At 36.0% G+C, this 14,727-nt stretch overlaps 1 protein-coding gene across 2 annotated transcripts in view; it reads left to right on the top strand.

Annotated features, from left to right (window-relative positions):
* Positions 1–14,727, top strand: part of col14a1b (collagen, type XIV, alpha 1b) — a 146,795-nt gene that overhangs the window by 65,863 nt on the left and 66,205 nt on the right. For both annotated transcript variants that reach the window (XM_088010427.1, XM_088010428.1), the window contains exons 18-20: positions 44–88; positions 837–982; positions 11,771–11,900. In XM_088010427.1, the coding sequence (XP_087866553.1) occupies positions 44–88; positions 837–982; positions 11,771–11,900 (321 nt within the window). The remainder of the gene's footprint in view (positions 1–43; positions 89–836; positions 983–11,770; positions 11,901–14,727) is intronic.

Below are 14,727 nucleotides of genomic sequence, written 5' to 3'. Positions count from 1 at the left end.
AACTTGATTTCAGTAAAATAAATTCAGTATTCATCATTTTCAGCTAAGAGGACAACTACAGTTGCTACAACAACCACAACGACATTAAGTAAGCCTTTCAGCCACTATGTGCTGTTTTACTTTCCTTTCACACTAATATACTAATATCCACCTTTTTCCAATTTTTGTTGATTGTAAACATCATACTTCCTCTTGGACCATAGTCTTGTTATAATCTCTTCATTTACACTTGCCATAGAGTGTCTCACAAATTTACACAAACCCTTGATCTTTTTAAAGTTCTGTCTTGTTTAGAATCATAAGTTTTATTGTATTTTATTAGGCTTTTGTGTTTAAGACCATTAAAGAACTGCATAACAGTGTGGTGGAAGTAAAGGATAAAACAATAGGGAATACACAACGCGTTCATTCTTGCTGACCATGTTTCCTTTTTTCCACTTTTAATTATGCACATTTTCTCCAGTGTCACTGGGATCTGTTAGTTTTTAAAACATGATGGGAAGCTTTAGATATATTATGAAGGTTATTGAAAAAAATCAGTCAAAAGCTAAGCTTTTTGGGTTCAATCTCTATTTAAAATCTGTTTCCACATCTTTAGATGTGGGGCTTATCTCCCATCATGAAAGTTTATGATACCTTCTGCAGGGAGAGGTTTTGATGCCACCAAGACACCCATATGAATTTGAAGTAAATTAAATGTCAAAAGATTTTGATATCATCTTCTTCCATCTCACAGTGTGACAGTTTTGTGCTTCACTGAGTTTCTCTGACTCTGATCTGCCGAGCGATTTCATTCATTTATTCATATTTTCTTTTCTCCGTTCCTGATCCTCCAGCACCTCGTTATGCTGTGAAGAACCTGAAGATCGATGAAGAAACCACATTTAGCATGCGGGTGTCGTGGCAGGCTGTGGACTCCAGGAATGTCCGTCATTATCGACTGACCTACATCAGTGCCAGGGGAGACAGAGCAGAGGAAACGGTAAGGAAGACAGCTCTTAGTTTTAATTCTGTTGTTTTGGGTTTTTTTTTTTTGGGACAATTATTAAAGATATAATCTGCTAAGTATGTTTAAAACTGAAGATATCAGTTTTGTTTTCATTGAGTGGCTCAAAATGGGGTTAGTACTGAGTTATCAGGAAGTACAGAACAAAATAAACATGTTGTCACCAAAGAAAGGTAAAATATTCATGTGTTCAAATAAGTTTAGGGTGGATTAAATTTTTTTTATTTATTTTTTTACCTCAAATTCTTCGTGAATATTTACCCTGATCAGATGAAGGGGTTGCTTCATAAATCTGACGTTATGTTCACCTGATTTTTAACGTATTGTTTTGCTGTGGTGTGTGAATCTAATTAGGTTGTGGCCCAGATTGGCCATGCCTCGGGGTCCTTATGAACACTAAGAGAAAAGCAACCCGTGTGTCACGGCATGGATTGCTCATTCCATGACAACACAAAATGGCAACACTCTCGGATAAGCATAAGAAAAGTATGAATCTGGAAACTTTTAATATGAATTTGAATAAATTATAAAAGTTTCGTTTGTGAATATTAGACAGAATATGAATCTACAATAAAAGCTGTAATTATTTTGGGCTCTTTTTCCATTTTTGTTTAGAATTATCAATAAATGAAGAGCATAGGTCAAGTGGCAATAACTGGCTGCTGTGGGAATAACTGAAGATGACATTTTTGAAGTAAAGAACAAATGTAAAATGCTTATCATTTGTTGTTACTGTACATAAAGCACTAAAAGCTGTCTGAAAAGTCAGACCCCAATGCATGGCAGGCCTTCAGTTTAACAGACTTCTTTTGGGAACAAAAGTGGAAGGGGAGATGAAATGTTGCTGTAGTTCATGGCGGTTCTTCACACAGAGTTTTGTGATGAAGAAGAAGATAATGATGAAAACATTGTCAGATCATCAAAGACTCTGTTTGATTAGATGTTGATAAAAATGGAGAGAGTGACTGGATTCACTCTAATGAGCCACAAGAGACAAAGTGTAGCAGGAAGGTTTGGAGAAAAAAAAAAATCTCTGATGCAGAAACACAGTTCTGCCATGTGGATGTTTACTCCGTTTAGATTTGTTTTTATGTCAGCAGGTTTGACAGGTATATAATAAAACATAAAGTAGATACCAATACACTGAAAAAAATAACTCTTTGGATTAACATAAAAAAATCATGGAAAGATTTTCCACCTGATTACTTTGCTTTATTTCAGCACTATGTAATTTTGTTACTCCGATTTAAAGGAAATGTGTTGGCTCAACTTAATTTATTAAGGTTATTCCAATTTAAAGGAAATGTGTTGGTTCAACTTAATTTATTAAGGTTATTCCAATTTAAAGCAAATGTGTTGGTTCAACTTAATTTTTGTGGTTGATTCAACTTATTTACTTTAGTTGGACCAAATGTAATTTAATAGAGCCAGCCTAACTAATTTTACACTGATAACTTCACACTACTTAATTAAGTTGATCCAACTCATGAAAATTAAGTTAGCTGAACAAACATGCTTCATGCTGAAAGAAAGCTATTTAATCGTGTGGAAAATCTTTCCATGATTGAATTATGTTAATTCAAAGACATTTTCTTAAGTGCTATTAAATTAAGTGTTTTAAGACCACACTGAAAGAAGAAAGAACACTCAACAATGAGAAAAAGTACAACATGAACTGTATTTTCAAAATTGTTATCCATTTTCTTTTTACACAGCACAAAAAACAGCTGAGTTGAAAGTTGAAATAAACAACAAAAGGTCAGTTTTGTTATTCCAGAAAAAAACTGGGCTGTGTTTAGCATAGATCAAATTCTTAACATAAAAAGTGTCAGTAAATTCGCTCAACTTTGCGAACTGTAACAGTTAAAATTTAGTTTTCCATTACGGTCTTTAGAAAAACATGTAAAGATGCATTGCTCAAGTTGTTCATCACTTCCACCCCGTCCAGGAGAATCCCAACATCCTCAATGGCATCGCCAGGCTCTGCACTCTCCGGTCAGATAACGAAGATTCCACAGACAGTCTCGGCCATTTGTGCACCTTGATGATGGGAACAAGGGTGGGGATTTGGGGGGGAGAGATTTCACATCTCATTAAATAAAAAAATAACTTTACACTTATTTGGCTGACTCACCAACAGCTAAGGTCCATCAAAGACCTGTCTGTGTTAATTGTGAGTCCAGTGGTAAGATTTCCCATTAGGAAAAGGTACCATATTTTCTACATTTTCACAATAATCGTCTTATAATGCGGTGCACCTTGTGGTGCGGAAAATACGGTATATTGTCTCATATGGAAAAACATGAAGAGAAGGGATGAATCCCAAATAGGCCCCATATTCCATGGCCTGTTCTCCTCAATTGAAATGACAGTCTGAGGATCCACCACACAGACTGTCATTCTAAACCAGTCCTAGTTATGTGCAAGTACAAAGCCCTGACACTGTACACAAAAAAAACATCTTATACATGAAGAACCTGTCTTATTTCCTGGATGGAGGAAATGTCATGACTATGGTAGTTATTTCCAAATAGATCAGTACTAACATCTTAGGTAAAGTTAGTTCATATTTTTGTCTGCGTATGAAACAATGCTGTTAGAAAATAAGGCTAAATAAAACAGTCCAAAGATCTTTTTGTGGAGTTTAACTCACCTAAAAATCCTCATTTTAAACCCACTTAACAATAACTGTAATTATATCAATCTTACTAATGATTATCCTTTTCTGTGGGACAAATCTAAAAGCATCTCAAAAGTCAAATTAAAATTGAATGTACCCAAGTGAAAAAAAAAGTTTTAATGATCTTCTCTTACTTTAAATTTATTGGTAATTCACAGGAAGTCCAATTAACTCCAACTATAATCACCTCTTTTGTGGACACAAAGATAAATTAATATACCATGTACTCTTTCTCCAGCTTCTCTGGATCTTCATTCAGGTAACACAGACAGACCTTTTAGGATCCACCCTCGTCTGACTTCAGCCGTGTTTTCCTAAATATGCAGATCAGAAAACAATGAGAACAACCGCAAAAATCCAGCAGTATACTATAGGGTCACACACTTGAAAACTTAAATTCAAATGAAGTCACAACGAAAGTGATCAGTGGCTTGCAGCCTATTTGAAAGATCTTTAAAATTGTTATTCTCCTTTCATTATGCCATGACTAAAATTAAGTTTAACATTTTATTTAAGCTTCTAACTGAAGCTGTCACCTAAGAAATAGTTATGTCTGAAACAAGGGTACAGTATAGGGGGATATACTGTGAAAAATCTATTTCCTCTGCCTTCTCCCAGTGCTAGAAACAACCAGTCAGTGGCAGGAGAGTTTTAGTGCTGTCAATCACAATCTCATGTTGCTGCTCATCCTTCTTCCCCCTTGCTCTGTACTATTCTGTAGCTAGCATAGGGCTGATAGCAGCTCATATCTACTAGACAGAGAGAGACAACACTCCTTGCAGTTCCACATCCCCACGCAAATAAAGACAAATAAAACTGACTTGCCAAATACAAGTTCAGCTGAACCCTTATAATCGCTCTAACACTAGATTCAGTCATTTTAGATCTGGCAAAACTTATCATTAGCCACTGCAATCTAAAACTTGATGGCCGATGACCCACTTCACCAGTGCTTAGGTAGGTGGATAACAGACAGGTGATGTTCTGAAAGAGATCAGATTTTCAAACATTAAAATATGTAATTCACCGTGAGCAGAGTTGTATCTGAACATTCAAACTTTTAGTACAAGTCTCTTGAATGCATCACGAATCAATCAATCAAATTTTATTTGTACAGCACATTTCAGCAGAAAGGCATTTCAAAGGGCTTTACATAATTAACAACAGAAACACAGAGTCATGCAACATTTAATATACAGTGAAACAGATAAAAAGTAAAGTCAAAAACATTAAAAACATTGAAGACATTAAAACCGCACTAAGCCTAATTTAGCTAAGCAACTCTAAACAGGTGGGTTTTAAGTTGAGATTTAAAGGCACCCAGTGTTTCAGCTGTTCTGAAACTGAATATAACCACTGGGCACATGCAAGCATGTATGTGCAGAACAGTGGTGAATTGAACATGGTAGAAAGCAATGAAAATATAAAACATAAAAATCAAAACAAAAACCTCAACATTTCAAAATTAAACCGATAAACTTAAAAATTGTTTTTGAACTACAATTATTTATGGAAAAACAAGTACAATAACAAAATACATCTTTAGAGCAGAGGAATATATGTATTTAAAAAATAAGAAAGCTCAAGTCTGTTCATGGACTAATAGGAATAATGGACAATCCTCTGAGTGTTTCAGCCAGAAAAAAATACTAGAAATCCATAGTTAGAAGGTGGACATTTATGTGGACATTGCAAGCACATTTAAAGCTCTAACAGCAAAGGTTTCCGCAGGTTCCTCTGACTCAAATTTAATACTTTTTATTATTAATAAATGAAGAATCTGTATTACGATAGAAAGCCACAAAAGTGTGTGTGTATCCAATGTCCACTCTGCATTTACCTACATAATAACAGTACTGAAATAAAATAATAATAAAAAAACATTTAAATAGACTTATGTTTGGCCCCATTGTTTACAATCCACTAAACCTCAGACTTCAGAGTTTGTATGGCACCAGATGCTGAATTTACATCAGTCCAACTTTTTTCCAGGGAGCTTTAACAACCTCAGGAGGAGCAAAACTGTGACATTTATGGGGTCCGTTTTTTGTCTTGACAGCAGCTTTGTGATCCTTACACTGCTTCATGTGATGTTAGCATGATTTGAGTACATCAATTACATAGAAACGTGACCGAACATAGAAAAAAATGGTTTTTTTTTAAGTCTGATGATTTTAATTTGCATCTTTTTATTTCGATTTTTATTTTGATTTAGACGGATGAAAATAGACTGAATCTTACCTTTTTCAAATTAAGCAGATCCAAATCAGGAATCTTCCCGCTTCTCTTGAAAGAACAGTTTGAAGTTTTCCCAGACACAAGATCTCGCGTGATCTTCCGTAATTTCGCTAGCATCTCGCGTGATCTTTCGTAATCTCGCCAGTGTCTCGCGTGATCTCCGGGTCTCGCTAGACCCTCTTCGGCGGGAGATTAGTCTGACTAAATTGAATCACGTTGTCTCAACTCGAATACATTTTATTAACGCTAGGTTGTTGAATTTTATGTTTATTTGACGTGATTTTGTCATATTTGCATTTGAAACATAAAATAATTCTGTTAAACATGTTATTTTTTATAAATGCAATAACCACTTCAATTCAGTTGTGCTTTGACACAAGCATGGAGCAAGCAGGAAATGGTGCAAATGTTAGAAAAACGCTGATTAATTACCAGCTAACCATCACTTCTTGTGATGTTAACACATGTTAGCCACTGACATGAGTACATCAATTACATAGTGTGAAGGTATCACTGTTAAATAAGTTGGTTTCAACTAAATTTGCATTCATCTTAATCAAGTAAAGTCAATTTGGTCCAAAACATTGCAAATTAGTTGGTCTGGTTCTATTAAATTACATTGGGTCCAACTAAAGTAAATAAGTTGAATCGGGATCTGCCGTGATCTCGCTCGTCGCCTCCAGCACAAGATCAGTCTGACTATAATGAATCGTGTTATCTCAACATGATTCAATTTCATAAACGTTAAGTTGATGAATTTCTTGTTTGTTCAACATGATTTTATCACGTTTTTGTTTAAAACATGAAATTATTGTGTTAAAAGTACATGATATTTTTTTATTAATCTAATAACCCCCTAAGTTCATTTTTTTGAGTGTACAAACGTATGATGTCAGCAACCTTTTTGACTTTGTAATTCAGGAGAAGTTGGAAAAAAATAATTAAAGACAAAAGAAAATGATTTCAGGTCTTGAGCATTGTCATCGGATGTTCATTTATGGAAGTTGTGACCTCAAATAAGGAAATACTTCAGTAATGTCAGAACAGGGTCTCCAGAGTCATATTAGTAAAGTGTGGCCAATGTTTTGCTTGCCAAATTTTCTAGGAATATGTTCAAAATTCAGTAATGAAATTGATAAATACCCATATCATAGTCCTGCTTTTAAACTATTCAGGAAATTTAGTGTTTAATTTACAACAGTTTTTGAAAATGAATCTAATTTCTTTTGAAACTTATTTACATGTTTTTATCTGATATTAATTTAGAAGCTACCTTCTGGAAACCATTTATTTATGATAACTGAAACCATTTTTCATAGCTGACTTTGATGCCCCCTCAAACTTCTCCACATCGAACACACTTTACAAATTGTCACTGTTTGTCACAGTTATTTCACAGTAGACTGGAGACATGAGTAAGTTTAGGCAAGTTGGGAATTACTTGTTGCCACTTCCTGTCATAAATGCACATCTGGTTTGAATGTTACGTTCTTGTGCTCTGCCTCTTTAAGAGTGGTTAAGAAGCCTCCTCTGTGGCATTTCACTACTATAGCAAAGCATGAAGTCATCAGTTAATAGTTAAAAGGTCATAGACACACTGATCATACAACTGAATTAAAAGAGCTTGTTTTTTTACAGGTACTGCTAAAAGTGCCTGTGATTTAAACAAAAATATAATTAAAGTGTGAAGACTTTGTCCACACTGAATAAATGGACTAATCTAGGATGTTTTACTGTTTTTTGCAAGTAAGTAAGAGTTTTAACCACCAGGTTTTTTCCTCGACTAAAATACTAATCTCATCACAAATTACAATTTTATAAAAACTAAAAAGAAATCAAATCCTGCTTTAATAACTAAAGCAACATGATGCAGGATTTGTAAATGTCCCAAGGGAAGGCAGCTAGGCTCATGGATGCAAAATAAAATGGTTTCAATAACAACTTGAGAAGAAAAAACAGAGTTGAGCACTAGATGAGTAAATCCAAATGGTGGTCACAAGCCAAGCCAAACACAAACAGCAAAACAAGCATGAATCTAGGAGAAAAACACAAAAACGCCGAAAGCCAGTGTGACTGAGAAGTAGAGAATCCTTCCTCTTACGCTATAGCCTTAATACCTGAGTGTTCTACCATGTATTTTGTCCTAGCTTTATATCGAAGTGTGCACTTCATTTCATGGTAACTGTTGTCCAGTATCTGGACAGCCTATCATATTTTAATGAGTCTGAAGTGGCAGTTGAGTATTTGTTAGTGTTGATTTGTGGCATCGCCCCAGCAGAGGATGCCGTACCATGGTGGTCCGCTCCGGACTCAGGTCCCACAGCAGCTTTTCATCCTGACAATAAAGAGCTGCCAGCTGTTCACACCAGCAGCTTGGTAAATGAGATCTCTTATCAAAGTGCGAGCAGCTGGGAGCTCCATTTGGCAGTCCGGTCAGGTTATGAATCGCCAAGTGCTGCACTCAACACCCACAGTCTAAAGAGCTTGGGAAAACAACTGCACAGCTTCCTACAAGTGTTCCCTTTGAGGGAGCCACAAGCCACCGAACAAAACCAGGGAAAACGGAGCCATGACGCAATACTTCATGAAATGCTTTTCTAAATGTTCAAATTATGAAACCATCAAGAGAAAATGTTAACTTTAATTGCTTGTTTTTTTCTGAAACTTCCCCCTATAAGCCCCTCAAACGATGCAGTTTTGACTCAACTTATGAAATTCCTAAAAAGAAAAAAAATAGTTACAAGTTTTTAGTTCATTAAAATATGAAGTCAGCTTGGCTTCAGGTGTTGTTTACCTTTTGCCAACCACCTTTATTTCTCCAGTGAAGGGGTCCTTGGAGTGACAGTCGTTGCTGCCAACTGCATTGCATTAGTTTGTTTTGCTGCCTTTTCTCTGCACCCATATTACCCTTGAATTTCTGATCTGTGCAGACTACCTCTTCCACACCCTTACCTAAACAATTCAAACAACCTTCAAAACAAATGTATTTTCTTGACAAACAACCGTAGATTACATTAAGATAGTATACATGGTGCTACGCTTCAGTCTGTTTGTCTTGGTTGTACAGTCATAAAGAAAACGTCTCAAGATCATGGAAGTCGGTGTAAATTTACCCTACAAAAACTAAATATCAACATTCCTTGAGTTTTTTTTATACTGGCAAATTCTTCAATTTATTAAGCCTATAAAATACATAAAACATGCATTTTTATCATTTTAAAGAAAATATTTTTGCATGCAACAGCTTCGCACCAGCAGCACAGACTTATTCAGGCATCAGTATGTCAAAGGATGCTGTCCGTATTTTGTTGACTATGAGGGAATGTGGAACATCCACTGCCACCCGAAACCACAAACCTCACATCCTCAACAAATCCAAATTTAAATCCTGGTTTTGTCTCTGTCACTGTTTAACCAGATGTCAGTGTGTGCGGGGTAACCGTGGGGTAACTAAACTCTGCAGCCATCTGTTCGCAGGCAGCTGTGATGCTTAAGTCACTGAAGTTGCTCTGCCACTGAATTCAGTGTTCAATAAACAAAGGCTTTCAGGCATCAAATGCACTTCTGTATGTATAAACAGAGTTCTGGCTATTTTCACTTTGCAAGTAGATGTTGTTTGAGGTGATAAAAACTTTAACAAGGACAAATGGAAAATCTGAAGGTATACTGGTTATTTAGTCAAACATTGATTGAGTGAAACAGTGTGGACAGATTTAGCAGATATTTGGAAATGCTCAGCTTTATACTGAACACATTAAAATCCCTTTTGGCCATTTTTACATTTATTTATTTTATTTTCTTCCCTGAAGGAATTCCTTAAGATCTCCACCTCCTTGAACTTATTACTCTTCTACTTTCTTTGTAGAAGAAACTGAACTAATCTGTCTAAAATTTCACATAGTCATTTTTCATAAATGGAGATCTCTCAGAAGGATTGGCATTCTTTGATCCTCGTACAGTTCAACAAGAATTTGATTGCTTTTTCGAGTAATATGCCTAAAAGTCTGGGTTTTCATTTGCCAACAAATATTCTACCACCTAACATGGACAAAGTCACAGTGTTGTTGAAAGCTGGAGCTGGTAACTTTAAACTTTATGAATTAGAAAGTGCTTTTCCTCTCAGGGTTTGAGTTTTTGGAGTCATTGTTGAATCCCCTTCACATATTTACAGTTTCACTTATGTACACATTTTAATTACAACTTTTACTCTTTATATTCTACAAGGTCTTCCTCAATTTTTTTTTTTTTTTTTTTTTTTTTAACATGGCAGGTACATCGTATTTTAAATTAAATTCCACACATTTGGTTTATTTGAGATTTTTGCACTTACTAAGAATTAAATTTTTATTTATTTGTAATTTTGTGGCACCAAAATGAGGTTTGTATGAAAAGTTGATTTATTTCTGGCAGTGTAGCTCCTTGACAGTTTGGAGGCTTGCTACCTTTTTCATCAGACCGAGCCGAAATTGAATCCTCAAGGCTCTCAGTGTTTGTCTGAATGACACGTCTGAAAAAGACTTTTCTTTAGAGATGGAGAAAAAAAAGTTTGCAGATGGAGTAAGGCCAGACTGTGCATGCCCTGAATGCAAACTGGCAGACTCAGGTAGGGTGAGACAAAGACTTCTAATGGCCAGAGCAGACAGAGGAATCTAAAAGTGAGTCACAGCTACATACAGGTATTTTTTATTTTGGTGTAGAGATTAATTTCTCCTTGGATTTTTCTCTTGCCAAACAACAAATGCAGTGATTGCAGAGAAAGTTAGTTCTACCAAGTATTGACTGTTTGGGGCTTATTAGAAACACACAAGATTTTTAAGATTTTTATTCATATAAAATGTTTAAAAATGTAGTTTATTTTTTTTCCCCTCCTGATTCACAATTGCACACTACAACTCCATGTGTTACTCTATCACAAAAAAAATCCACCAAATATACATTGAAGCTTTTGGTTTTTACATCACTTTGTAATTTTTTTTATAGGTTTTTGGTTTACATTTAAAGGCAAAGAGCTGATGTTGTGGGCCAGTTTTACAAATTATTTGTAATATGAAAACAGGACATTTCTCAATTTGGTTTTTCCAATTGAGAAACACATTTCAAATAGAAAATTAATTTGATGTTACATCTTGAGTTGCTGATTCAAAGATGGACAGTAAATAATAACTACCATTGGAAAAGTTTAATTGAAGACCAAAAGATGTAATAGGAAATCAGGGAGCCATGAACAGAAGTTGGTGGAGTAAATGAAAAAGGAGAACAAATAAAAGATGTCTGCCGGATAGAGAGGCAGATTATCTCATCTGCTGCACATGGAAAACGTTTCACCAGGATGAATAAGTCATTTGTAGGTCTGCTTTAAGAAAAGGTCAGCTTCACTCAGGAGAACAAACCAAGACACAATTAGCCTCTGCAGCCCCCAAAATCTAAAAGTAGCAACTCTCACAAGCTAACCTTGGTTAAGATTGATTTTTTTATTTTATTTTTTTTTTGTGCTTTGTAGTTGGTTGTCAGGATAGATTCATTTACCTTGTTGTTCTTCCTAGAATATTTCTGTAACCTATTAAAACTCAGCATGTCAACTTTTTAAGTTGAACATGAAGATTTACAAAGCAGTCATTTCCTCAGATGCAGGTGACTGCATCACAGAGTGAAAGAACAAAAGAGTTAAAGTTTTGATTTGCTTTACATCAGCACATATTACAACCAGACTGTTTGCCTTGTATTCCTTTTTTGCATGGATGGACAAGTTTTTGAGCATGTGTGGAAAAATTACATGATTACATCTTTTTAAATTTGTAACAAAAGATCAGACAGTAATATCTTTTTTTTTCCCCCTCTGCTTTCAGAGGACGGTGCCCTCAGGTCAAACCAGCCTGGTTCTGCAGCCTCTCCTTTCAGACACGGAGTACAAAGTCACCGTGATTCCTGTTTATAATGAGGGAGATGGCCCGGCATCCTCACAAATGGGTCGGACACGTAAGTCTCAAGTTATAATTTGCTATATTTTAATCAATGCTGTGTTTTGTTTTTGCGGGAAAAATACAACCACACTAATAATTATACCCGTCTTCCTCACATGCACTTTCAAGGGCTACACCCTTGAACAATTGTGCAGTTTTGTTCTGGGTCAGCCTGACCACTCTGTAGCAGGCATGGTCTGAACTTGATTCCTGTGAAAAGCCTGTTAAAGACAGAAGTATACTCCCTTTACAGCTGCAGACCGAGAAAAAGGGTGAAGGCAGTGGAGCTTTTAGAGACTAAAAGGCAGAACATAGTTCATAGAAATATAAACAGAAATGAAGAATGAATACCTACGAAGGATTTCAGTAACTAAAATAGCCTAACTCTGATTTATTTAAACATCCGGATATTTGGTCAAACCAAAAGAAACATTTTAATAAGTTTAATTAGAATTTTGTCCAGTGATGCATTCAGACAGAAGAACATTAGACCCAATATATGTTCCTTTGTTTGTTTTTTAAAGCTATTACATTCTGATTTGTTGTTGTATTATTGGACGATATGTTTAACTATGTTTTAATATGTGAATGGCCATCTCACATATTAAAATCACATATTAATCTTAAGATTCTTTATCATATTAGAATTTTAACTATAATCTATACAAAAGGAAGTGAACAAAACTCTCAGAATCACTTGAGATGGATGATAGCAGCTTTAATGTGGATAATGTTGCTAACATAAAACGATATGTTAGCAACAATATTTTATGTTAGCAACGATATTATTTCTGATCATAACGTCGCTTGATATATCTTAAACTTATAATCATACCTTATCTGCTCGTAGCAGTAGTCCAGAGCCAACATTTCATTTACAGTGGTCAGTCAAAGGCCAATATTGTATTATTTTTTTCTCGTCTTTGGGGTTTTATTTGATAAAGTGAAATGACCAAACGTGCCTTGAAATTTAGTTTCCTCGTTCACATTAATGTTGATTCTTCATTTGCTGGTAGAGAATCGAAACATTTCAGGCCTAATCTGGTTTCATCGGGTGCATGTTCAACACCTGCTGATGTCAAAAGTGAAGCTTTGTCTGATTGAAGATGCGTCAGCAGACAGTTTGAGAAGTCCTCGTGTTCAGACACATCCGGGCTTTGGAGGGACATGTTCAGTGGTGTGTGACGATTCACACTGAGAAAAAATGAGAACTCTATATTAACCACAAGCCAGTTGTTTAAAATAAGCTTATCATATGCAAATAGGTACCTAACAAACTGATATTCTGCATCTGTTGTTATCAGAAGTTACTAACACACTCACACATGCAGAGACCCTGCCAGGAATAAGGTTGTTATATAATGCCCCTGTATTAATATAACCTTAACTAAGTGCATCTGGCTGAAACCGCAGCCTCTTGCAATGGCTTTTAGTAATCCCTCCCTGCAGTGCTTTAGAAATATGACTCAACCATAGCCAAGTTCAGTAAACTGTGGTGTTTTAACATGCTTTAGTTCATTATATCCTACGCATTTATTGAGCTAGATGTTTAATATTTACTAATCTTGTAAACCTTCTGCCTTTTTGGAAGGTGTCCACATTTTACACATAGTTCATATGATGAGAGCAATGATGTATTGGGGGCATATTAGCAGATGCTTGACTAAGAAGCTAATCACATTAACTGAAAAAAACGGGAAATGGTTGCTGTAGCCCACTTTTCGAGTTTGAGTATCTGTGCCAGACACTTAAATAGGAAACTAAATTCTTAATGATTTGAGATGAATGTTCACCTCAGAGTTGTCACTTGGACCAAGCTTTAGTCTTTTGGAAATGCAAGCAACATATTGGCAGAAACGAATAAGCAGTTGTTTTTGCTAGACAGAGCATTTTTCTTAAAGTCTAATTAAATTTAATTATTTCTGTTGTGAAGCCTGAATGCATGGAGAAACCATTTAGCACCATAGCTAATTTAAAAACTGTCACTTAAAAGTACGAACAATGGGAGAACGTTTCAAATTTTGTCAAACTGTTTAAGTCTTATCAGCTCATTACTCCCGAAACAATTTGAAGTGACTACAGAAAGGTAGCAGCCAGTCTCTGTGGCTGAAATTTCTACATTAATTATTTTTCCTGTGGAGCTCAAGACAAAAATGCAAGATTTTTATTTATCCTTTTTAAATGCGACTTTCTGCTTTAAATGCTCAAGTGGAAGCTAATGATTTCGCTGTCAGCATGTGCATCACAGAGCAAACACTTGACTTTCAGCTAGAAAGTAACTCCAAATTCCGGTCATTTGTCTTTCCCCTCCATCCCATCGCTTCTCCCTGAGCGGCGCATTACACACATTAGCAGGCGTTAACGACGTTTTCCCGATTTTTAAATGACGGGTCTCCAACACTTGGTGATGATGAATGGTTCCTGTTAGCAAGTGAGGGATGAGATGATCCCCTGAGGAAAAATGGCAGAGAATGCAGAGAGGGGGGGTCCATTAGTTTTTTTTTTTTTTTTAGAGTGAAGACAGATGATGAGACAAGGGGAGCCGGTGTAATCTGGGATCTGAACCGGCGAGGGGTGGGGTTGACACGGAGGGAGGCATGACAGGGAATGCAGAGGAGGTGATTGGGTATTTAGAACCACACCGACGATAGATAATATGACAGCTGAGGCCGACTAATCTGAGCTTCTGATCCCCTGTGGGATGGGTTGATTAGCTGAAGAAGTTCTGAGGTTATTCAGCGAGCAGGACAAGTATTCCAGTCATGAAAGAACCGGAATAAACTGAATTCTGTGGAGTTTTCAGTAGTGATTAAAAAAATTGCAAACTGGTCAGAGATTCTCAG

The sequence above is a fragment of the Poecilia mexicana genome, unplaced genomic scaffold (genome assembly GCF_051168715.1).
Source record: "Poecilia mexicana isolate PSO_F unplaced genomic scaffold, ASM5116871v1 scaffold_11, whole genome shotgun sequence".
NCBI classification, from domain to species: Eukaryota; Metazoa; Chordata; class Actinopteri; order Cyprinodontiformes; family Poeciliidae; genus Poecilia; species Poecilia mexicana.
Note: the sequence above shows the minus strand (reverse complement) of the source record. Positions and strands in the feature narration are given on the sequence as shown.